The sequence below is a fragment of the Panthera uncia genome (assembly GCF_023721935.1).
Source record: "Panthera uncia isolate 11264 chromosome A1 unlocalized genomic scaffold, Puncia_PCG_1.0 HiC_scaffold_17, whole genome shotgun sequence".
In the NCBI taxonomy this organism is placed as follows: Eukaryota; Metazoa; Chordata; class Mammalia; order Carnivora; family Felidae; genus Panthera; species Panthera uncia.
Window position 1 is genome coordinate 71,446,349 of NW_026057577.1, and position 25,194 is coordinate 71,471,542.

Sequence of the window (25,194 nt, forward strand, 5' to 3'; positions counted from 1 at the left end):
GGCACCATTACAGTCAAATAATGTGCTATCATTTACTGAAATGACCAAAACAGAAAACCATCAAGTCGTGACGAAAAAACAAAACGAAACAAAAAAAACAAATAAATATAATAACTAAATATCTTTTTTTTCTCTGAAAATGCTTATGTCTCTACAAAATCTATTGTATCATATTCAAATTACTAAGAGCATGGCCAATTTAGCTAAATTGATAATATAATGGTAAACATCAAAGTAAAAAGTAAAATATTTAATCATCTTTATATTTTCTCTGTGTGATGTTAAGCACCTGGATATTTTTAAAACATCTGGACAATAAGAAAAAAAAAAAAAAACCCTCACTTTCATCACATTGTTTTGGTTACATGGACATAGTAGGCAACTCTTTCCAAGATCTTTATTAGCAAAATATGCTCCAATCAAAAGAAATACACAGGAAACCAAATGACTTGATCTTTTTTTTTTTTTTTTCCTTGCTATTCCCTCCCACACAAGATTTCCAAGCAAAACATTAACTATCAGGATAACTTAAGATGCATTTGGTTTCTTTAATCATCCATTTCAAGGAATCTTTTCCTTCCTGATTTAAAAAAAAAACTATGCTTTTGATAAGAATTGATTAACTTGGCTGTACTGAATAAAACATTTAAGTTTTTCTTGACAATTTCCCTCAAGATCACTCTTTTCAGGGAGCCATTTATATAAAGTTATGTCAGATTAAATCATTCTTAGCTTTGTTTTAAAAAACATGAATTTCAACAATGAAGAACGCATATATCACAAGGGGATAGTCTAGTACTTAAGATATTTCTTATACCTGTCCTTCAAAATACCTTCCACATACTACGTTCAATAACCCACAACTGTGTTTCTATAATGCATTCTTATTAATGTGAACTTGAGTTACTTTTATCTGCCATGCTGCTTATATGACAAATTTGGGTAAGGCAGTATATGTAGCATAATTATATATTTTCTCTGTTGATTTTATTCTTTAATGATAACTATTTCTCTCAAATATATAGCATTTGCAAGTCTCAACATTTCTTGGTCTTAATCTAAATAAGTTGGACCAGCTTTTCCTTTTCTCCTTTTATTCTGAAATCAGTATGTCAAACCTCTGCCTCAATCATTAGCCATTAAGTTTTCTATCTTCATAATACTTCTCTAATACAATTCTGATTTTGAATTTATGCTGCTCTTTAAAGGAATAAAGTTCTTAAAATCCACCTAATTTCTCTAGAGCCTAGTGTTGGACCAATATGAGTCCAAAGAGGTAAGAGGCTATATGTGTTGGAGTCCACTCTATTTCTTGATTCACACTTCAGAAAAGATCTGCTAGAGATGTGGATGAGAGACGCAAAATCATAGCCAACATGGTGGATGAGTACCAACATCAACTGTCAACTGCTTGAGGACCAACTTGTCACTAAAAAATTAGGATGTCATATTTATCCACTCAGATCTTTCTCTGACCCAGTCAGTTAAATCTAGAAGACCCGCTAGGGTTCATATTATCTCCTAATTAAATCTACTTTTCCATTCTGTCTTTTAATTTTCATATTTTCTGTCTTTATATTTTTATTATTTTCCTATTAGATTTTTAATAGCTTTTAGAAACCTGAAATCCACCTCCATTTTTCTTCAAATTATCTCCAAACTTGAAAAAATGATCTACTTTACTTCATAATTTCATAGTGCTACTTAAATGTAATCTGACACATAGAAGTATAAGCTATGCTTAAAACGAAAGAAACTTAGACCCTATAACTTTCCCAATATTATTCACCCAGGCAAATTAACTAAAGAAATGGAAAAGTAAACATATTAAACATATTAAACTTTAATACATATATTAAAGTATATGTAATTTCTTACTAAGAAATTGGGTTTTGAAATCTTCTGATTGATTGTTAATCATCTGGTTTTCTCACGTCATTTTGCAAACGCAGCCACAAGCTCTATTAATTGTCCTTAACATGATATATGGTACGTGCAAAAGAGAACTTTGTATGGTTTATTCTGATACAGATGAAAATATTTGGAAGTACAGATAGGAACACAGGGAACATATTTTAACTATCTAGATTTTGAAATCTAGAAACATTATTTCAACATACATGGCATAGTTTGCCTTGAAAGGATTTTGTGAAGACTAAACTTAAAACATTATCTAATTATTATTACTTTTATAACAGCTCTCATTTACTGATTGTGACCTACTAGACATTCTTTTAAATACATAACACTAAATCATTGAATTCCCACAACCCTACATAACATAATGAGATCTGAAGCATGTAGTAGTAACAAAAGAGAGAGAGAGAGAGAGAAAGTTAGTTTAGTCCTACACCATCATTTTGAAGATGAGAAAACAGAGGTCTAAAAAAATGAACTATCTTGCCTACAGTCATCTGGCAGCTAGGAGCAGAAGAGGAGATACTACATCAGCCACTATGCTTGTTTTTTCCATAGGCTAGGCTGTGTTTCTCTGAATCAAAAAAAAAAAAAAAAAAAAAAAAAAAAATCTGATTTTATCTAAAGATCATTATCCAGAATTGACCTCCAATGCTTTGTTAATTAGAATTATGGAGTTTGCCACATATAAAGGATGAAAATATAATTCTATGGTGTGTATTATATTTAATATTTATTTAAAGGATTCTATCATGCATTGTTTTTTCAAGTAATGGTATAGATTTAGTGGCATGAAGTTAAAACAGAGAGTTGATTTACAAATTTAAACAAAGGAGCATGTTACCTGAAGGATTTCTGGGTGTCTTGAGTGATATAAATATTTCTTCCAATAATTCTTCAACATTTTCTTCCAGCTTCAAAAAGGATTTTACGAGCTGTGCTAAGAATTTGAGTTCATTTATGGAGAGGAAAAAGTTTCTTCCTTTCTGTGAACATTCGGGTGTAACTGTGAAAGAGAAGATCTATTTGTACATTTTATTTGTTTTCTCAGTAAATACTGAAACAATCTATGTGCTTCCATAAACCATCAAAACTAACAAGTTCAATAAGTAAACCAAGTTTGTTATTAAGAAATGAATATAGGGGCGCCTGGGTGGCTCAGTCAGTTGAACGTCCAACTCTTGATTTTGGCTCAGGTCATGACCCCAGGGTCATGGGATTGAGCCTTGCACTGGGCTCTGCACTTATCTTTTAAGATTCTGTCTCTCCCTCTGCCACTTTCACGTTTGTGTTCTCTCTCTCTAAAAATTAAAAAAAAATGCATATAAAATCTCCTAAAAGAGTCTTTTCTTTAGGGAAACTGGGGATGAGTATTGTTTGATACAAATATGACAACTAAATAATTATATTGATTCTCAGAGTTATAAACAGGAAGGTGATTTGTTGTTGTAAAATCATATCTTATACAATTTTATTTTTTTAAGTCTGTCACAACTTGAATCTAGTCACAAGGGAACATCACAAACCCAAATTGACAGAAAGTGTAGAAAACATCTGGTCTGTACTCTTTAAAAGTGGTATGTCATGAAACACAGAGACTAGGAAATGTTCTAGTCAAAAGGAGTTTAAAAAGACATGACAACAGAAATCAATGCATGATTAGTGTTTTATTTTACTTTACTTTATTTTATTTTATTTTTTTTACAAAGAACATTATTGGGATAATTTGGTAAAATGTGAGTAAGGTCTACAATCTGATGCTCTTATTTCATGATTGTTAATTTTCTGATATGGATAACTATACTGTGATTATGAAAGAGAATGCCCTTGTTTTTAAGAAATATAGTGAAGTATACAAGGACAAATATCTGTAATTTATTCTCAGTTGAGGAAAAAAAAGTTTTCAGAGACAGTGAATGCAAAGGTGGAAATGTGGTAAATTATTAACATTTGATGAATCTGGATAATTTTTGTAAGTATGAAATTAAAATAAAAATTTAACTTAAAATAAAAAGTGACAAGACAAAAGGAGTTTTCAAGACCTTAGAAGGATTCCTCCTATATCATTAAAAAGAAGCAACCTAATTGTTAAATCTAGACTACATAATTCATGAAATCATGTTTAAAAATAACTTCAGTCTAAGTAATTGTGATATCTATTGCTTTCATAAGAACAAAACAACTTAAAATAAATAAAGATTGATTTTTCCCTTTTATAATTAGTGTTTTCTACTTTTGTAATTACATCACACTACCATCTGAATACAGAAAAATATCTTAAACTTCAAGCATATGGAGAAGAGAACTAACCTCACCAAATGACACTGTGGACCAAGTTTTCAAAGATTTAAAGAATTCTTCTTTATTAATGTCACTTCTTAAAACATACATGGCATTTAAGAACTGTCTTGAGGCTTAATAACAAATTGAAAAATCTGCACTCTTGTAAGGTAAGCATACAATCCCTTTGGTGAGAAAACACGTGGAAAGTCTCTTAGAAATAATGTAAGGCCTGGTGATTCCATGTGAAAAAGTTTACCTTCATCACATGGATCTAAAAGGAGGGTTCCAAACATGTGACAATTTAATGGGTAATCCACTTCATTTCAGTTAAATTTTAAAACTCTGGCATCAGACTTGTAACCATATGATAGAGGTTTTCACTGAGGACCAAAAATGTCATGGTACCTCTGCGGATAATTTGAGAGAGACCCTGTCAGTCAATTTAAACAGTGGAATTTAGTCCTGTTCTTGAAGAGTAAAGCAAGGCTTTAAAAAAAACCCAAAAAAACCCACAAGTGCCTACAAAAACTATTTCATCTCTAAATTGATATTAGGCCCACATACATTAAAGTCTACCTCTAAACAGCCCTGCTCACACCTGTCATTCACCCACAGGCATGCCAGAGAACACAAACATGGATGATCAGCATATAACTAAGATTCTACCATGAAAATCATGACCCAAAAATGAAAAGAAAAGAGAATAAATATACTGTGAATCATTTAGCTGTTGCTTGACTCTCATTTTGCCTGTTTCATTTCTTTTAGGCTTTGCTCATGTGGTTGAAGGGTCTGGTTTAACCTTCTAAATCTTAAAGGTGTTCCTTTGGAACTAAATATAAGCCAAATTTTCAGACTTGAAGAATTCTTCTTCATTCTTTAATAGTTTAGCTAGAAAAATAAGAAGGCTTTGTGTAGCTCCATTCTCATTACAAGTATTGTGTTTATAAAGTAAGCAAAGAAACACACACCTTCCTAAAACATCTTTGGGGTCAAAACCCTCTAACCTAACAGTGCTACTTGTTTAAAAATTATGTAAGGTTGGGGCACCTGGGAGGCTCAGTCGGCTAATCGTCTGACTTTGGCTCAGGTCATGATTTCATGATTCATGGGTTCAAGCCCCGGGTCAGGCTCTGTGCTGACAGCTCAGAGCCTGGAGCCTGCTTTGGATTCTATGTCTCCCTGTCTCTCTGCCCCTCCCCTGCTTGGTTCTCTCTCTCTCTCTCTCTCTCAAAAATAAATAAACATGAAAAAAAAATTATGTAGGGCCTGAGGATTCCATATGAAGAGGTCTTACCTTCATGATCTGGATTTAGAATAATCTTGTACTGCAGAAATTTAACAATATTGAGTGCTAAAGGCTTTTCAATTCAATGCATCTTTACAACTTCATAGTGAAAGAGGACAGAAAAATATGTGTGACCTAAATCTAATCATTTTTGTCCCCAAGAAGCAATGATTATGGTAGAGGTCCATTAATTAGTAGTCCTTATTTCCTATTACTATTAGCTCAGTGTTCTCCCAAGGGCTATTGTGAAGGTTCTTAATTTATGGAAAAATAATTCTGTGATAAATTCATTTTGTGGAAGTCCATTTAAAGCAAAATTAAACACAAAGGATGGACTAGCATAGCCCACACTTGTCTTATTTTCCCTACAATATCTCCCAGGACTAGAGTTCTACTCATCACATCTTAGCTCATAATTTCTATTTGCCTACACATATATATTTTTCTGTTTCTCAGACTCTTCACTGTCAACAAAATTAGGAAAGGGTTTCCCCTTTTACTTTTGCTTTCAGTCAATTAATCTTTTTTTCCTCTTTCTTTCACCATTCTGTTTGTCCTCTCCTCCAACTCACCTCCCCAGAAAAATCTTACCTGAATACAATCAATTCATCTTCCCTGCTAAACTAATCTGGCCTTTTATCTATTTTTTTCCTAAACATTATATGACTGTCTTCTTTCAAGAAACTTTGGGCATACGGGCTTATCCACAGGCAAATATGTTTAGCTGTCCACCAATCACTGCTATAAAATACCTGAAATAATGATTGTCAGTTTATTATAGGATGAGTTCTATGATTCTTAAAAAATATAAAATTCTTCTAAATCCTAATAATATTATAAACAAAGGTTACATTTGCATCTTAGGGTAAGACTTTGATTTACCATTAACTAACAATGAATAAGTCCATGTTGAGGGTTTTTCCCCCCTCCCCCATATTATTTTAATAAAAATTTTTCTAAAATATGATTCCCTGCTTTCTTATTATTTAGTATTTAGAACACAATTAAAATTTTTCTTCATGACAGAGTTAGGATAAAAGTTTTTTATATGCTCCACTGAAAGATGAATATCTGTCCCTCATCAAAGGGCACTTCTCAAACCTCATTCTACAAGGATTCTATGATCAAATAGGTTTAGGAATCACTACATACTAAATGCTACTTAAAGAGTCCCACAATGCAAATTAGCATATTAAAATCTATTTACTTTTATAATAATGTAAATTAAAAAAAAAACAATGTTTCTCAAACTTTTTTGAGACACCAGCTTACCAACAAATCTATTAACTTTTGGGATGTTCTCAAACAGCAGTGTTGTATAGGGCACACTGGTTTAGATTACAGAACTACTTGAGTATTTATATCTGACTTGTAGTCTTTCCTCCAATTGTTAGACCTTTAGCAGAGGGTTCTTGTTGCTGGCTTTGTGACTGATTTTACCAGTATTTGCTTCCATTTGTAAACTACTGCTCCTAATAGCATCATAGTATTCTGCAGACCCCTTTGAGAAACTAATCAAAGTCTCCTAAATCCCTATGGACCCTCTCATTGAAAAAAAAAAAAAAAGAAAAGAAAAAAGAAAAAAATCTATGTAGTCATTGTTTCAGGGCTTAAACAGAACCACCTGAAGTCCATTATGGCTCTCACAGGGCACTGTGGTCCAGGACCTCCTGAATTGTTAAAAATGCATATATATTCCTTGGCCATCACCAGACGCCTGTTAAACAAGTGTCTCAATTGAGTTTTCCACCTATTGGAGTTTGAGACCACTGCCTGAGGAGTCCATGAAGTCTAGTTAAAAACTGTTATGGTAGAAAACTACTCTCTGGACATCAGAAAATCTGGGGATTTGGGGTCTTAGTAAGTCAAGCAAAGAGGTGCTATTGCATAAAACAATGACTTAAAAGAGAAATGTTCCCTTTTTTCTGATTTCTGATTTTTTAAAAATTTCTGGAGGAAATATAGAACAATGGTAGGAAATTTCTAAAAGCATATCTTACATATCTGCTCTGGGCAAAAGAAATGCTCCTAGGAAAACACCCAAAGAATAGTTGTGGTTTTATAGCACATTCATCACAAATGTGAAATGATTTCCATGAGGCCCAAGATTATTTCCAGTGTATTCATCATAATATTTCAAGAACATAGCATAATTTCTTACACAAAGTGGGCACTAAAAACAAAACAAAACAAACAAACAAACAAACAAACAAATTGGTTAAAAAAATAAATGTATGAAATTCCACAGGTCCTAGAAGTAGGTAGGTTTGTCTCAGAACAAGGAAAGATTTTATACCTCTTCCTGAAATGCATTCTTCAAAACAATGACTATAGATTGAGTCAATAAATAAATAGATAAATAAACAAACACATGCATAAATAAATACAGTATTATATACACTTTTTTTAATATTTAGTTAGACAAAAGAAATTTGAAGATTATTTCTAAAATAGAAAATGTGTGCAAAATATATATAAACTCAATTATGAGCTGGGAACCTGATAAAGCATATTGATAAAACTGACTCTAAAATAGGATCTTTTGTATGTGTTAACAAAAATAAAATTAGGGGTTCCTGGGTGGCTCAGCTGGTTGAATGTCTGACTTTGAATGTCTGACTCTTGGTTTCAGCTCAAGTCATGCTCTCAGGGTTGTGGGATTCAGCCCTGCGTTGGGCTACACACTGAGCATGGAGCCTGCTTTGGACTGACTCTCTCTCTCTCTCTCTCTCTCTCTCTCCCTCCCTCCCTCCCTCCCTCTGCCCTTCTCCCTAGGTCGCACGCTCTCTCTAAAAAAAATAAAAATAAAAATAAATTATATATACTTTAGGTAACATCGTATGCCAACTATACATAAATAAAAAAGAGTATACTTAAGAAAAATATCTCACCATGAAAAAATATGCACAGATATTCATAGAAATATTGTTCTAAAATTAATAAAAAAACCTCTCTTCTCTCTTCAAATATATATACACACACATATATATACATATGCATCATAGTATACATATATATGGATATATCACTCATAAAGAATATAGACTATAGACTCTACACTTACAAGTGTTTTTCACCTAGTGACTAATAGTTAGAATCTTAACTCCATTCTCTGATAGCAAAATTAAGGAAATTGAAAACAAATCTTGAGAAACATTAGGGCTCCTCACACTTGATCCACAACAAAGGAGTTATTTGGATTAATTATCAAAGTCCAGCTAAATCAGACAAACCATAAAAGTACAGGTAGTTGCTGAAAGAACACATATTATTTTTCAAAACCATTAGCAACAGAATTCTTGTTAATAATAGCATTAAGATACAGGAGAAAATGAGAAGCTTGAAAATCAGATAATCTGAAGCTGGTGGATCAGTATAATAGGATAAAAGAAGCACATTTTAGTTTTCCCAAGAAAAACGAACACTAGCCACTTTATTATTGACCGTAAATGGATCCATTTTCAGTGAGGCGTATTCTTGGTGCCACCAGACAAATGATGTAAAAAAGAGGTAACACACAAAAGCTACTGGAAGGCTCATTATTGCAGATGAAATTCATGGCATAATCCAAATGGAATATATTTATTTCAGTAAAGAAAACTTTTTAACAATATTACAAAAGAAGTCAGCAGGGACCACATGGGAACAAATAATAAGCAGTACTTTTCCCCGTACCCAAGTCACTTCCTGAGAGCAGGTGGGACTTTGGAGCACACTGTCGTATTCCAGAAGCCTGAATGAGCACTGTGCCTCCCGGAGCGCCTACGCCTGCCTCCATGGAGCCACACAGCAGGGGAAGGAAAGAATGCACACACTATGTCCCCGAGTGTGTAAGGAATCTTCTTTGTCATGTTAGCCTAATAAGAACCTGGAAAATCATGGACAACCTACAGGCATTAAGCTATTTTCCCCTTTTGCTTTGGCATTATTTTTTTTTTTTACTTTTAGTTATTTTTCAAATATATACAAGTAGGAAAACATTTTTTTTTTAAATGTTTATGTATTTTTGAAGGAGCTAGAGACAGAGTGTGAGTGGGGGAAAGGCAGGGAGAGAGGGAGACGCAGAATCTGAAGCTGGCTCCGGGCTCTGAGCTGTCAGCACAGAGCCCGATGTGAGATCATGACCTGAGCCGAACTCGTAGCCTTAACTGACTGAGCCACCCAGGCGCCCCAGAAAATATTTGAAATAAAACTAAGAAAGGAGTATTTCCACCTTAGTTTTCAAACTGAATTCATTATTTCTTATCTCGTCAGGAAGCTTCCATATTACCACCCAAAACAGGGTAAAACTTTAAAATGAACTGAGTAAATGGATGAGAGACTGAATATGTGATTGAAAGGGTGAAGTGTTTATCTTTGAAGTGAAGTGAAAATGCAACTCAACACAAGCTGAATGTGTGGGAATTTCGACGCCCCAGAGATAAGTATCGGGACCCTTCTTTATGGTGAGACAATGGAGAAGGAATTATAGGGAAAGCTGAGCCTCATAAAAGTTCATGAATCTGGGGAAATGGTTGGTTCGGTAGGTGGAGCATGCGACTCTTGATCTCTCAGGTTGTAAGTCCGAGCCCCATGACGGGTGTAGAAATTACTTAAAAATAAAATCTTAAAGGGGTGCCCAGGTAGCTCAGTAGGTTAGGAGCTTGACTCTAGATCTCAGCTCAGGCTGTGATGTTAGAGTTGTCAGTTGAAACCCCATGCTGGGCTCTGCGCTGGGTGGGAAGCCTACTTAAAAACAACAACAACAACAAAAAAGTTAAAAAAAATTTCTTGTAAAGGTTAATGAATCTGAATTGGAAATCAGAAAACATTAAACTCTTAAAAACTGGAAGTTAGACTCCTCTGGGTCTCTCTGTCTCTCCCCACTTCCATTTTTCCCTCATGTTTTATTATATGGAATACTGTTCATAGCACCACTACCTGAAGTACAGGAGGTAATAGAGTGGAGTAGCTAACATGTGGAATTACGAGCCATATGGCCTGGGTTCAAATCCTGACACTACCCTCTCCCAGCCATGTGACTTTGGACAGTTATTTAGTCTTTCTATGACTCAACAGCGCATGAGGTTTAACTGAGTTAACATCTCAGAGCAGTAACTGAGGGGTAGTAAGTCCTGTATAAATGTTAGATATTATTATCATTTCCTTTGAGAAGCCTGCCCTCAGATCCTACACCAACTTACTTTCCTTTTCTACATGCTCTTTCTTATTTTACCTCACACATACCTTCATTTTAGCACTTACTATGTCACATTGTAATTATAAGTTTGGGAGACGTGTCCTGAAACTTTAATCTCCTCAAGGGAGAGATCCTTTTTCCCCATTACTGCATTCCCACTATTCATCAGAGTGCCTACATGAATGAATGACCAGAATTATACATACTGTTGAGTATCAGAGACAAAACCAACTGCTTTTAACTCATTTTATTCAGCTTTTTCTCCCTGCCATAAACATGGTTCTTTAGTAAAATAACATCAAATGAGTTTCACATTAATTACTATATGCCAATTTGAACAGGAAATGTTCAGAGGAGAAAGAACTAGAAACATATCAGAGATCTTATTACTGTTATTAAATGGACTCAACCATCTCTAAGCTTAAACACTCATAAAGTTGCATGGGAGCCCACTCTAAGACCTTCCACTGCTTCTTTGCTATGTGGGTTCTTCAAACCCACATATGGGGGTTTTGATTTTGTGTGGGTGTGGGCATCATCTTTTTTAGAATCTAAGTTAGGCACCCATGTTCATAGAAATAATGTTTTGCATACAGCTTTGGGAGATTCCCAGATCCTTCAAGGCCTTAGGGTTCTACTTGATCAGCTTGAGGCCCTCTGCCTTGGTCTGCTTGACTTTATGAGAAGTAGGCCCCATAGATCCCTCCCACTATGGGAACCTATAGCCCCTAAAAATTCTACTTCCCTTGCAAGAAGGATAAGTCTAGTCTAGCTTCTACCTTAAAATCTTTTCACACTTTCCGTGTGATAAAATAAAGGTCTCAACATTTACACAGACAGCTAACCCTCCTGACTTCTGTGACATAGGTCCTGGGTAAGGTGAGGGAATAAACTGAGGAATAACTAATACTCCATCCTTTCAGGAACTTAGACAAACACACAGATGAGCACTACCTGGCCACTGCATAGATAATCGTATATGACAACTGAAACATTCTATTATAAAAAACTGGGTTGCTAGTATATACTTCATCTGCATTTTTTATATCTTTTTTCTCTGACTGTTCTGGGCCCAGGTAGTTGTGACACTTAATTTTATATCCATTGACAGGATCAGTATTCATGATCTAAAGGCAGGTAGACATATGGACAGAGAAAATTGCTGCACTTAAAATAAAGCCTCACAGCCCACCAAAAGCTCCCACATGAGAGAGAGGTTTGCTGTTCCCTTTGGAGGGGCCCACACAACAAACAAATATCCCTTTCCTTCCCATATCAAGAATCACCTAGCCGACTAACGAGGATAGAGTCACCTTGAAGCTATTCTTCTGGGTCAATGAGAAAAACTGAAAAGAAACTGCTTCTATTATTACCCTTTATTATTCCCTAGCCAACACTGGCTCCACTGGATGATACCTAAACGTACTCCTAAATGATAACAAATTCTCCCACACTCCATTCCATCTTCTCTGGCAAAAGCTGTCAGTATTACATTAACAAGGGATCGGACTTCTTGCTCATATGCCAAGGGTATAATGCTTGTAGCCCTCTCCTATTTTCTACCTTTCTTATTTTGTTTTTTTGGCTGAGAACATGAGAGAATATCTGACTCCTGATGTGGCCACCAGGAGTTGAAGATGCTAATCTAAGAATGGCTTACATTTGAATCCAGCCAAAATTGAGAACCATACCCGGGGCAAATTTCTGAATATTTTCTCAGCTGGCTTTTGTTTTAGGCTAGTTTAACTCCCAGTTATAAATACTTAGATATGCTGACCTTCTCACAGAACAGCTTAATAAAAAGACCTTTCTAGTGTAATGAAATGAGGTTTAAATTCTAAGTACTGTATGCTAATAGCACATCATTAATGAAGTATCTTCCTAATATCCCTTTCTTAGCCTCAAATTTTGCTAAAGTTCAGTTAATTATATCTCTCACCATATGTGTTACTTTCTATTACCATGACCAACAATTAACCAATAGAAAAACCTTAAACTAAATTAACAATTCATTTTTACTATTGTCTAAGGTTGTATTGGAGAATTGATATTTCGTTTTTAAAGGAATATACCATGACAGAGATGTTACATTATCGACTCTTAGTATAACATATTAGAAACTAATTTTAAAAATTTAGCACTGGGATAAAAATCATGCCATCATCAAAAAGATGGATTTAAGTCAAGGCACCTGCTGAGTCTGTGCGCCTCCTAATATATTTTCTAATTAAATTCTAACCTTTCAAAATTGAACACTTTTCCTCTTTTATACTAAAAAATAAAGACTAAGGTTCTCTTCACACTTTTTATCAAAGAGGCAAATTATAATGCTTATGAATGTATGTTAAAATTACTATGGAAAGAGATAGCCACGGTGATAAGAGCAATCTCTTGTACCAACCGAGGAAGTTGTAGTCATGAGCTCATTACTCTAACAGACTAGGGCAGGTCCTAGACTTCGGGATGCCATTTCCCAGGTGCGATGGCACCGCACACAGCAAATTTTGTGGTTAAGTTTACACTTTTAGCTGCCCCCCTCACCTGACAAATAGTTATCCAGACATAGAGGCAAGGTCATATTTCCCTCAAAGTTCACAGAGGACTTTGGAGAACCTTGGCAGCAGATATCATCTTTTACAGTCTTCCTCAAGACCTACGAACTACAGAAACTACCTTTAAGTGGGTTTCCCTTGCTAATTCAACCAAAGATTTCCCTTGTGCCTATAATGCACTAGGTACCAGGTAGCATACGACTCATGGTGACCCATCCCAGAGGAATAGAGTAAGCTCTCTAAAAGCAAGACAGGGGTGACTAACAAGAGTCATACCTCAGATCTATCACCATCAGCTCCTGTGGCCATGCCCATCTCTTCAGAATAAATTTATCCCCCTTTATTTAAGTTCAGGCAGGAAGAAAAGCATTAGGTTCAATATATAAGAAAAATTCAGAGTGAAGAAAAATGCAAGGATAAAGAACTAGTTGAAGAAATTATCAGGAGTCGATGGTCATCCTATTTTGATATAAATGGTCAATGCTGGGCTCTATTGTCTTGTTAGGGTTTGTTTCCTGGGAACATTTTCTAAATGAAAAAAAAGTGAATACAAATACATGAAAATTAAACAACTAGACTTTGTTTTTTGATATACAAGCAAATCTTATATGTATTTGATTTTTATATCATAATAAAAAATGAAATTGTTCAATAAACACAGTGTTTTCGAATTCAACTTGCATTGCATTTTTGGGTACAGGGTTGTTGGCAGCTGGGTGTGAAGAAAAAGAAAGAAAGGCAGGAGTAGGTAGAAAAAGAGAAAGGCAGTAGGAGACTAGAAGGCAATGTTCTCAAACAGAGAACACTGTATTATAGTTTGTGGACAATTTGGCCCATAGCCTGTCTTGGTATGGCCTGTGAGCTAAGCTGGCTTTTTCCCTTTGTAAATGGATGAGAGAAGAATCAAAAGAAGGAGAGTATTTAATGATATGTGAAAATTATATGAAATTCAAGTTTCAGTGTCCATAAATAAAAAGTTTCATTGAAACAGCCACACTGGTTCACTTATTTATTGTCTGTGGCTGGCCTGTGCCACAGTGCAGAGTTGAGTAGTAGAGACACAGGCTGTACAGCCTGCAAAGCCTAAAATACTAACTCCTTATCCCTTTGCAGAAAGGGACAACCTCAGCCCTGGACAAGTAGGAAGAATGCGAAAGAGAGAAACAGTCACGGATAAGTTGACACACAAAGGGAGAAAGCAGAGCTAAAAAGGGGCAGGCGAGATAAAAATGGTCTTCGAGGTGGTTTCTTTGTATCTTTCTCCCCATTCAGGTAATCTTATCTATTACTGGACAAGTTCTATTTCTTCAGTGGCTCTCTCTAGTTACTTTGCTGCTCTACAAACTTTAACAAAGACCATGTATAATTGAGACATCAATGACTGTTTTTCAAGACCCTGTAACCTTTCCTCATGCTACATATCTCATCACTCATTCAGTCCACCATTTATTTGGCATCTTAGTTTTTGTCTGCCTAACACTTTTCTCCTTCTTCTGGTAACAAGCTGATGATCCCTTGGCCAAGCAGAGGTTTTCCTTGAGACTTTCTGAACTGAAGTACAAGGGAAGATGTTGGGACGTAAGCAGGAAGCTCCTAGGGTGCACATACTCTATTGAGTGGAATCACCACTAGTCTGACAACACCTCGTGGGGAGGAACCCAGGCGACAGATAATGCAATACACTAGAAAGCGAAGTTTCAGCTGCTCAGGTTTCCAGAAATCCTCCAATCCCTATCTTTCCAGAGGTTTAAATGTTTAGCTCTTTCTTCTCTTGTGTGAACTACCATGTTAGTTTTAAATAAATGCTCATCTCTCTCTCTCCCTGCTTTTTTTTTTTTTTTTTTTTTTTGTAAAAAAAGTAGAGATGAGGAATGGAAGAACAAAGCTGTCACTTGCACATTCAGAGTCCTGGCTAATGCCTTCATCAGTTACATATATCTCTTATGTGCCAGTCACAGTACTCTTCACTGTCTCAAACAGTAACCCCTACTGCTGGTACTGCTGAACTGCAAGGGAACCTCTTTCTCTTTCCATCTGCTTATACAAGGGCTACTCATCCTTCAAGGCCAAATTCAAGGCCATATTCTTCGTGAAGTTTTGCCAGCTTGCTCTCCCTCACAGTAAAACCTCCCTTTTATGAATTCCTAATGCACTTAAAGAGACAAATTAGTTGCTAATTAACTTAATATGGTATTATATGCTTTTTCCCTCACATATGGCTTGATGGGTTAGTCTTTCTCACCCTTTCTCTAGGTGTTAGCCCTAGATTTGAAAGTACTTGAAGACACCAAATAAAAGTAGACTTTAAATTGATTTCAAACTTCAGAAAAGATTGCCTCAAGGAAAGTAGTTATTCTCCAAAGGAATATTATTAGCTACTGCTGAGTTGAGCTGGGGGTGTGAGTGGGTGATCGAGAGTAGGAACAGAAGAAGGTATCTTGTTGGAAGTCTTGGGATTGAGTGCTGAGATGGGAGAAGCCAGAAGACCTGAGAAACCAGGCCCGGGTGTTCTTCTTACTGTTGTGCCTTCCAAATAAACCCTCTACTCTGTATACATCCCCTACTCTGCATTATAGGAAAGCACCAGGGAGTGAACACTGTCGCTCAACTCTTCCCGCTTTCTGCTTCTCCAGATCTCGCTCACCCTGCAACCAATTCAGTTCCATATCATCTGTCATCTTCATCACCCTGGACAGCAGAAGGGACCCCTACCTGCTGGAATCACTTTCTCAGAGCTCTGCAACTGCTTGTCTGCATAACTTCCAGCAGCTTTTCACATTCGCATTTTATTTCTCTATCTATATAGGAAGTGTGGGTCTTATACTTTTTGGAATCCCCATTCATCTTAGCACAATATTTTTAAAATATTGTAGAGGCTCAATTAGTAAGTTGATAAGTTGTCTCCTACATTATACCTCCGGACACTGATTTATTTCAAGAAAACGATGCAGTTAAAAAAATATATTCACTGAACTCCTGTTGTGTGCTAGGCAGTGGATTGGGTGCTGAGGAAAATAAATAATACTTGCCCTTGAGGTGCTTAGAGTCCATATGGGGAGACAGACCCCTAATTAGATATTTTAATAGAATATGCTAAGAGCTTTGAGAAAGGCATACGGAGATGCTGTGGGAGTATGGATTAGGGGCTCTAGCTCGGAGAAAGCTTCCTGGAAGAAATGACACATGAGCTGTCATAAAGGATCGATGGGAATTAGGCAAAGAAGGGAAGGGAAGAGGGTAAGGAGGTGAGAGAGAGCACAGCATGAGTGGGGCTGTCAGTTTCATGTTGTCAGAGAGTGAAAAATATGAGGTGTGTAGAGGCACGAGATGAGGCTGGAGAACGCAGGTGCTAGGTCAAGGAAGGCTTGGTTTCTAATACTGAAGAGCTGGGGCTGTATGCTGACAGTGATGAGGAGCCAGTGAAGGGCCTTCAACGGGGAGTGGCATGTGCTTGTCAGATGTTTCAGAAAATACAAGAATAAGGGCAAGGAATCCAATAAAAAAGATTTTTTTTAACAGTCCAAATGAGAGATGATGAAGACCGAAATCAGGCCTTGATGGCAAGAAGGGAAAGTAGATAGACTTGAAAACATTTAGGTGACACGGCAAATTAAAGAATCTTGGTAATTCTTTTGACGGTGGGGAGATGGGCAGAAGGGGAAAATGAGTCACGGTTTCTGCCTGAGTGATTATTAGTGACATTAACTTGGGCTGGGGAAGAGGAACAGGGATTAGGGGGAATGAAGAGGAGTTCTGTTTTATCCATGCTGTATTTGGAGTGCCTGTGGACCATCCCAGGGACCAGCTGAGCAGGCATTTAGCTCTGGAAATACACAAGCTCCAATGGGGGGGATCAGTGCAGGACCTACATCAGGTAGCCCTTCCAACACAGTGATGGTTGGAATCAAGAGGATAAAAAAGAGAGAATCTACATGCATCTATTATTTTAACTTAGTCTTATTTCATTACTATTGCTTATTTTGAAATTGGAAAATGTTAATATAGCACTTCCAGAGAATATTATATGAAAGATTCTGAAGACAAAATTATTCAATGAGAAATTGACAAAAGTAACAAATAAGCAGCCCTTTGTCATGTATAGGTATTTAGGAACACCATATTAATATATGACAAGTCACATTTTCAGTTTAATGCTATGTATGTATACATGTATATGTTTAAAATGATGATAACAAGGGGTGCCTGGGTGGCTCAGTCAGCTAAGCGTCTGACTCTTGATTTCAGCTCAGGTTATGATCTCACGGATCCTGAGCTTGAGTCCTGCGTTGGGCTTTGTGCTGACAGCGCAGAGCCTGCTTGGGATCCTCCCTCTCCCTCTCTCTCTGCCCCTCCCCTGCTCACTCACTCTCTCTCCAAATAAATAAATAAACTTAAAAAAATAATGATAACAAAATGCTTAGTTTGTGCCAAACACTAAGTACATCTATATTAATACTTAGATACTATGAGGTAGATTTTATTATCATGTCCATCTTACAGACTAAACTGACGCTCACAGAAGATAAGCAACCTGTCCAAAGCCATGTAGCTGTCAAGTGGCAAAGCTGGAATGCAAAGCCACATCTCTCCAGCTGCAAAGCCCCCTACAAGACACTGAGCATTAAGTGTCCTTCCTACACCCCCATCCCTTTGCTGAGGGCCTTTTTTGGCAGCAGTAAGACAGCTGACAAGACAGCAATAGCCTTGATAATCCAGGAGGAGGCAGGTGAGCACAGGAATTTTAACACTTCAAAAAAAGTCATAATGATCTGATGTTCAAATGAATTCATGCATCAACTTAGATATTTATGCTTCTGAATAGTTGTAGTTAAAACCCAGTAAGTCTATTGATTTTGGAGGGCTATTTTGAGTTCACATACCAAATTTAATTAGCTTTTTCTTTGGCTCACCGATGTCTCTTCTAGAAATAAAACTTCAAAAGATACTCACACGAGCATACAAACAAAAAGAAACTGGGAAAACCCTAATATCTATCAACAGGAGTTAGTTAATTAATTAAATAATGACATAATCATAAACACAATAGGTGGCAGGCCCTAAAAAGAATAATACAGATCATTTTGTACATATTAATACAAAAGAGGTCCATGATATAGTAAATTAAAAAAAAATTGCAGAGGAATTTGTAGAATGTGCATATATAGTACATGCACACACATAAATGTGGAAGGGCACACGTTAAAGTGTAAAACAGGGATTACTTTAGGGTTTTAGGGTTAGGGGTGGAGAGGGTAAAAGATTATCACTGTTTAATTTATACATTTTAAACATACATGCATGTTTGATTAAACACACACGTGTGTGTATGTACGCATATTTCTCTAAAAGTGGGCATGTTGCTTTGGGGGAGAAAAAAAATTAAGATTTTCTAAATCCATTGAGCCAACAACCTGATAAGACCAATTTAAATTTAGCCATATGCAAATCAATTATGCTACATCTCTATTAGGGAATATAGTTCTGCTGCAAAGAATGCCAAACCAAATTGCAATGACACGGGAGGAGGTCATGAAATTTTAATTGAAAAAAGCACAATGCAGAACAATATGTCTAGTTTGATCTCATTTTGAAAAATATAAATTTGTATATCAATTTTTACATGTGCATAGAAAAATTCTAGAGTATGAACAAAGTGTGAATAAGAGTGGTGATCCTGGAGACTGGGATTGGAGGGAAGGAAATGTGACTTTGACCTTCTTCTTTTTTTTTTTTTTTTTAATTTTTTTAATGTTTATTTATTTTTGACAGAGAGAGAGAGAGAGCATGAGCGGGAGAGGGGCAGAGAGAGAGGGAGACACAGAATCCGAAGCAGGCTCCAGGCTCCGAGCTGTCAGCACAGAGCCTGACGTGGGGCTCGAACCCACACACCCCGAGATCATGACCTGAGCTGAAGTCGGATGCTCAACTGACTGAGCCACCCAGGCGCCCCTTTTGACCTTCTTCTTAATATGTATTTTATGTTTTAATTTTTAAAATAAAAATTCATTGCTCTGATCGTTTTTTAAAGTAGTAAGACCATTTCTAATGAAATGCAGCTTTAGCAGTGGGTCAGTGGATCACTTTATTTCCACTTTATTTCAGATCTCAAATATTCCATATCACAACATCTACAACTGTGTCCTAGAAAAAATTTCAGATCCACGTTTATGAAATATATAATTTAGCATAGCTTTCATGTATAAAAGTGCCCTCAAAACTGAACAAAATGAGGGGCACCTGGGTGGCTAAGTCGGCTCAGCATCCGACTTCTGACTTCAGTTCAGGTCATGATCTCAGGGTTTTTAAGAATGAGCCCCATATCGGGCTCTGCACTGACAGTGCAGAGCCTGCTTGGGATTCTCTCCCTCTCTCCCTCTCTGCCTCTCCCTAGACTTGCATGCATTCTCTTTCTCTGTCTCAAAATAAATAACCATTAAAAAAAAAAAAAGCTTAACAAAATGTAAAAATACTTTAATACATTTTCCAAACCTTAGTTTCTCTCTTTCTTTCTGTCCTCACAATATAAGTCTAGGCCAGAAATGTTCCTGGCGTTCATTTTGGATGTGGAGCCACCTGTCCTCTGGCCCCACCTCCTCTCTCAAAACACCAAACTGAACTCTCTATTTTAACTGGGAAGACCCCTAGTGAGACTCCACTGTCCTATAAGCCACGATGCATGTCCCTGTCTCACCTGTGTTCTAGGCTTCCCGTTGCACTCACACCACTTTTCCATTATCTGACAGTCTCAATCCTGATTCTGAGCTCTTGCTCATGCCTTAAGCATTCTTCATCTCCTTGGTTGTCTTCAGAGAAGACCAATTCAAGAGCCTCTCTGATTTCTCCCAAGGGTTCAGAAAGAAAGTCCTGCCACTTGAAAGGCAAATATGTGTATCTTCCTAATGAGGAATCATCTATTCTGCTTTTTCCAACCTTCGACATCTTCCAGGGAGCCAGATATCTTGGAGCCAGACTTCATCACCTTTAGACCAAAAGGACAGGGTACTACAAGGGCATGATGTGGAAGACACCTAGGATTCTAGCCTGTGTACTAAGGCTTATGATCATAAACATGTACCTGAAATTCAAAGGGGCCTAAGGAAGAAAGAACCTCAGATCAGCTCAATTAGGTCTAAAAGAAGGGCTGCTTTTAACAAATAACAAAGAGAGTATTATCAGAGTCCTTAAGGTATCTTAGAGAAGGCATTTATTGATAAGATTGTAATTCTCCAAAGTTTTTGGTTTCAAGTAACAGAAAAGTAAATTTGAGCAAGAAATGGGAATTTCCTGCAAGCTGAGGGCTGTCCTGTGGTCTTTGTCTCCAATGGGTAGAGAGATAACTGACAATCAGCTGGAGTGAAAGTTGTAAAGCCCCTCTCTTAATCTCAGCTGAGTTTGCTTTCACTCATGCCAGGCAAGAGGATCGGAAAGCAGCCATTTACAGTTGTTGGAAGAGCCAAGATTTCCAGTTTGCCAAAGTGAGACTTACATGCTTGGAATTCACTTGGAGGCTAGAAGGCTCCAAAAGGCTTGTGATAAATCGGGGAAGCAGCTGTGCTCCTTTGTTTTTATCACAAAGTGGCACGAGTAACTCCAAGCTGGTATTAGATGAACAATCTTATTTTTGTGAGTGATTCAACATGGAGATCAGATTTTATCTTAGTGTGTGTAAATTTTAACTATGGAAAAAATAAAAATCTGTTCTTTCCCTGAGAAATCAAAAACTATATTAACAGAAGCTGCCTTTTTATAATTCATTTATATTTATTACAAATCAAGTTAACATTTAGAATTGTGTCTACCTGATATTTAAAAGATAATCTCAGTATTCAAATCTTTATTTTGTGTGGACATCAAGTTAAAATATCTTAAATGCTAATTTTCAAGATCGAATCTACATTATGGCATAACTAAGAGCATAAAATATGTTAGCTCTATTGCACCACCAATAAAGATTAGATCTTCAAACTGTGACAATATAAACAACTTAGCAATTCTCATTTGATGACTATGAAAGCTAATATCCTTCAAAGTGTTATAAAATTAATATAAAGAGGATGACATATATCTTTTTTTCAAAGTTTCATCTTAAGTAAATAAAAGGAAATAAAACTATAATTGAATAGAGACTTCAAGATCTTGAAGGAAAAGGTCTAATGAATAAGAATGCTACATGTAAGTAAATAATCATGGGTAGGATAAACTCTTAAAATAATAGCATAAAATTCAAATTTTATTACAAGCTAAGGTTTCAATACAGAAACTTTGCCATGGAGATGAAAACCCTCCTGACATTTAATAGTTAGTACTTTGCGGGATTTGAAAAACACAATTAGATATCAGCAATCAATTTGTTGACTCTATTGTCCCCAGATAGCATTTGCTACCAGTGGGGAAATTCTGCTTACCCTCTAAGTATTACTGCACACTCCATAACTTACTAATTAGCACTTAATTTTCCCTTTGCTTAGGGAATAATGATTACTGCTTTCACCTAATACAACAAGGGCTACCTTTAACAATCAATTTTTAAAAATTAGCCAATGATTCATAGACAACACCCATCTCCCAGTAAGTGCCTTACACATTCCATCAGGACAGCACCACTAAAATTTTTCAAGCTCTGCTAAGACATAGTTAACTTTTATGCTGACATAAATGCAGAATAGTCATTTTGATTATTTCAGGAACAATAAAACTTTGAACGTTTTGATTTTGGGTATGAAAATTTCAATCATGAGTTTTAAACTTGTATACTGAATGATTAGGGTGTGATTTAAAATATTTAACATGAAATGGCAAAAGCGAGCCATTAATTCCTGTCAAACAGATGTTCAAGAGGCAAAGCACAAACAGCCTTAGCTAAAGCCTTTCATTCTTACGTTCTTTAAATTTATAGAGATATTCGGTAACACGAGACTTTGGTAAAGGAAGTAATTATAAAAGGGAAAAGCTGACTTCTAAGAGTTGTCTATGGTTTTCAATGGCACATCTCTAGTTTCTAAGCCTCAAAACATGCTATACCTTCAATCAAATAAACGAGTTTGAAGTGCCAGTTTATGAAATCTGGATTGTAATTCTGATGGTGATGAAAGCATGAAAATCTAGATATTTTGGGTGATAACAATGAATTTACAATGTACATCTAACTTGTGATTGTATGTATATTACCATATATTAATATCATACCCAGTGACAGAAAGTGAAATAAATAAATATGCAGTCAAGAAAATGAAGCCAAAATAGTTTCTGTATCAGTAGGAGTATGAAAGATACTATTATCCAAATTTCCAAATTCTAAATTCTACTTGGATCTATTTAATAAAAAAATATGACAAACTTTAAAAAAAATGTTGGCCAAAATAATTTAGACAAGTGAAATAGCAAAATGATTGGCAAAAAAAGTAAAAAAATTCACTCCACAGTGTCATAAAACACATAAAGTAAAAAAAAAAAAAAGACAAGGGAATGTAAATCTTGACTAACTGACCTGATCAAATAATTCCTCAATTTTATTTCTGGTTTATGGTAAACCAATGAAAAATCCAAAGAAGTCACACATTTGACAAAAATTACTAGAAAAGTCTAAGATTTAACGCTTATTATACAAGTAAAAATAGAAGAAAACAAAATTAGATTTGGGTTCAATCAGATATGAAGTAGTTTAATAAACCAAAAGCAAGGCAACTTAGCAATTGTGCAGGGGGAAATTTTAAGGAGTAAGTTTTCAAAGTGGTGCATGGGGAGATCTATGCATAAATCCCATTAGTAATAATGTGTTCCTCTGATCTTGGTGATATTCACTTTTAAGTGATGCCATAACTATTGTAACAATCCTGCATTTATGACAACATTCATCTACTCAGTCCCTGAAGACAGTGAACTTAAAAGTAGTTGTTCTTTCTTTTGCATTTACTAATAATATATTTAGTTTTATAGGCACTAGTCACAGATCGACCCTTTTTTATGTCTCACTGTGGTGTGTAATTTTTTTTTAATAACTGTATGTTTAAAATAATTAGTACTGCTGGATATAATCACTAATTTCCTAAAACTGCAAAAGGCAACTTAATATTTCTGCATAGCAGCTGTAATACACAATATTGCACAGAACTAAATTATTACAAACAGTGCCAGCAGTTTTCTATACACAGTACTTAAGATAATTATAAAAAATCATCTTCATTACTGCTTGCTAGCATTTTTTTTAACAGTTTAATTTGGATAGGTTACAAAATACATTCAAATCACACAGATATAATTACTGTAAACCCAAGAAGCTATAAAATGTTCCCAACCAAATCCCTTTGACCCTGTTAATGTCTGTTCCTTGTTAATCTAAGGCAAACATTGTTTGTAGTGTGCATTTGTTATAGAATATAAAAAAAAAAGAAGGGGGGGGGCTAGGAAATCCCTTAACAGTTGTTATTGATTCCGGCATTTACCGACGGAGAGTTAAGTGCTGTTTACAAAACAGAACAGATGCAGATGCTGACAAAAAGGTAAACAATTGTTGCATGGCTTCCTGCCAGATTGTGAACCGATATATTAAACTCCAAGTGAAGCACATTTCCCCTATGGATTGCACTTATTGCCACTTCATTTCCTATGTGCTCCATCTCTCCATTGCCGTGCCTGGCACTAAGCTATTTCCAGTTCTTTGCTGACCCCTGAGGCCTGGTGCTACCACACACAGCCATTAGAGAAGGGAATTGCATGTGTCTGACACGGCCTGAAACCAATTATTTGATATTTTCTTCAGAATGATGCCTAACTCTGTTGGGAATGAGCAATCATGAAATAATTTACCTCCTGATTTAATTTTTTCCTGCACAAATTAGTTGTAGACTGAGCTGGCTATACACAGATGCCTGTGACATAGCTATCTTATCAAGATGATACTTGAAATGGGGGGGGGGGCAGGGCCTGAATTGAATAGGTTGGGGAATCCTGCTTTAAAGAGGCATTGACAAGTTTATCAGATACACTGATCACATGTACTCTCTGTTGACTGAAAATGACAGAACCTTAAAGAACCGTCAGGATAGCAGAGAAAACCACAAGGATGCAAACCTTATCAGGGTATTTAATATTTTTGATCATCTGTCTGATTTCTGGTTTCCTTTTTGTGTCTCAGAAAACTTGTCACACGATCAAAATTTAACAAAACAAAAACTCGCATTGGTTCATGACTGAGTGATCTTAACCAAATTTAGTATTCATTAGTTCTGTCTTTAGATACAGTCATAGTGTCAAGAAGGTATGCATTTTTCTATAACTCAAATCCCTACAAGCTCCTTTCATAAAAATATAAAGGACGTATGCTTTATATTTTGTCTGTATGCCATAGAAACAAGGCAAAATATGAGATTATCACTTATCAATAAACATAGAAAGACTGTATAAATTAACATAGGTTTAATCTGAATAATGAGATATTAAGGCCAACTGCTCAAGTTCAATAAAGACAACACAAGTCTCTTTATAGGGATCTCAAGTGAACATAAAGCTCCAACCAAATCTGTGCAGTAATAGCTTGTCTATAAAGTCGGGTAAGGATTCTTCTCATTTTTACATACTGATTCCACATTAGATCTTGGCTACTTAGTCTTAAAAGGACTATGACTGCTGTGTCTTCCTATTTCTCTTCAGGGTCCAGGCTCTACTAACTAGACTCACATACCAACAACTGTGAACTTTATGGCTTTTATAACCACGACTAAGAAAAATTATAAGAAAAATATCCATTAAAAATATACCCTCTTCAAATAGCTGAAGGATCACTCTTTTACTGTGCTACAAAAAGAACTGCAACAATGATTATAAGTGATTTCAGTACAGTTTGGAAAAAATATATAGAAAGGCACAATAAAACAATTTTACAATATAGCCTTCTCTGACAATGATCATTATAAAATTTAGAGGCAACTCCTCTTTTCTAGATAGACTATTTTACAAACCTTGGTATCCACTTCAAT

At 35.9% G+C, this 25,194-nt stretch overlaps 1 protein-coding gene across 3 annotated transcripts in view; it reads right to left on the bottom strand.

The window, feature by feature from the left end:
• The window catches only part of KIAA0825 (KIAA0825 ortholog), a 385,194-nt gene that overhangs the window by 280,716 nt on the left and 79,284 nt on the right, over window positions 1–25,194 (bottom strand). For all 3 annotated transcript variants that reach the window (XM_049648593.1, XM_049648590.1, XM_049648591.1), the window contains exon 5: window positions 2,762–2,923. In XM_049648593.1, coding sequence (XP_049504550.1) covers window positions 2,762–2,923 — 162 coding nt within the window. The remainder of the gene's footprint in view (window positions 1–2,761; window positions 2,924–25,194) is intronic.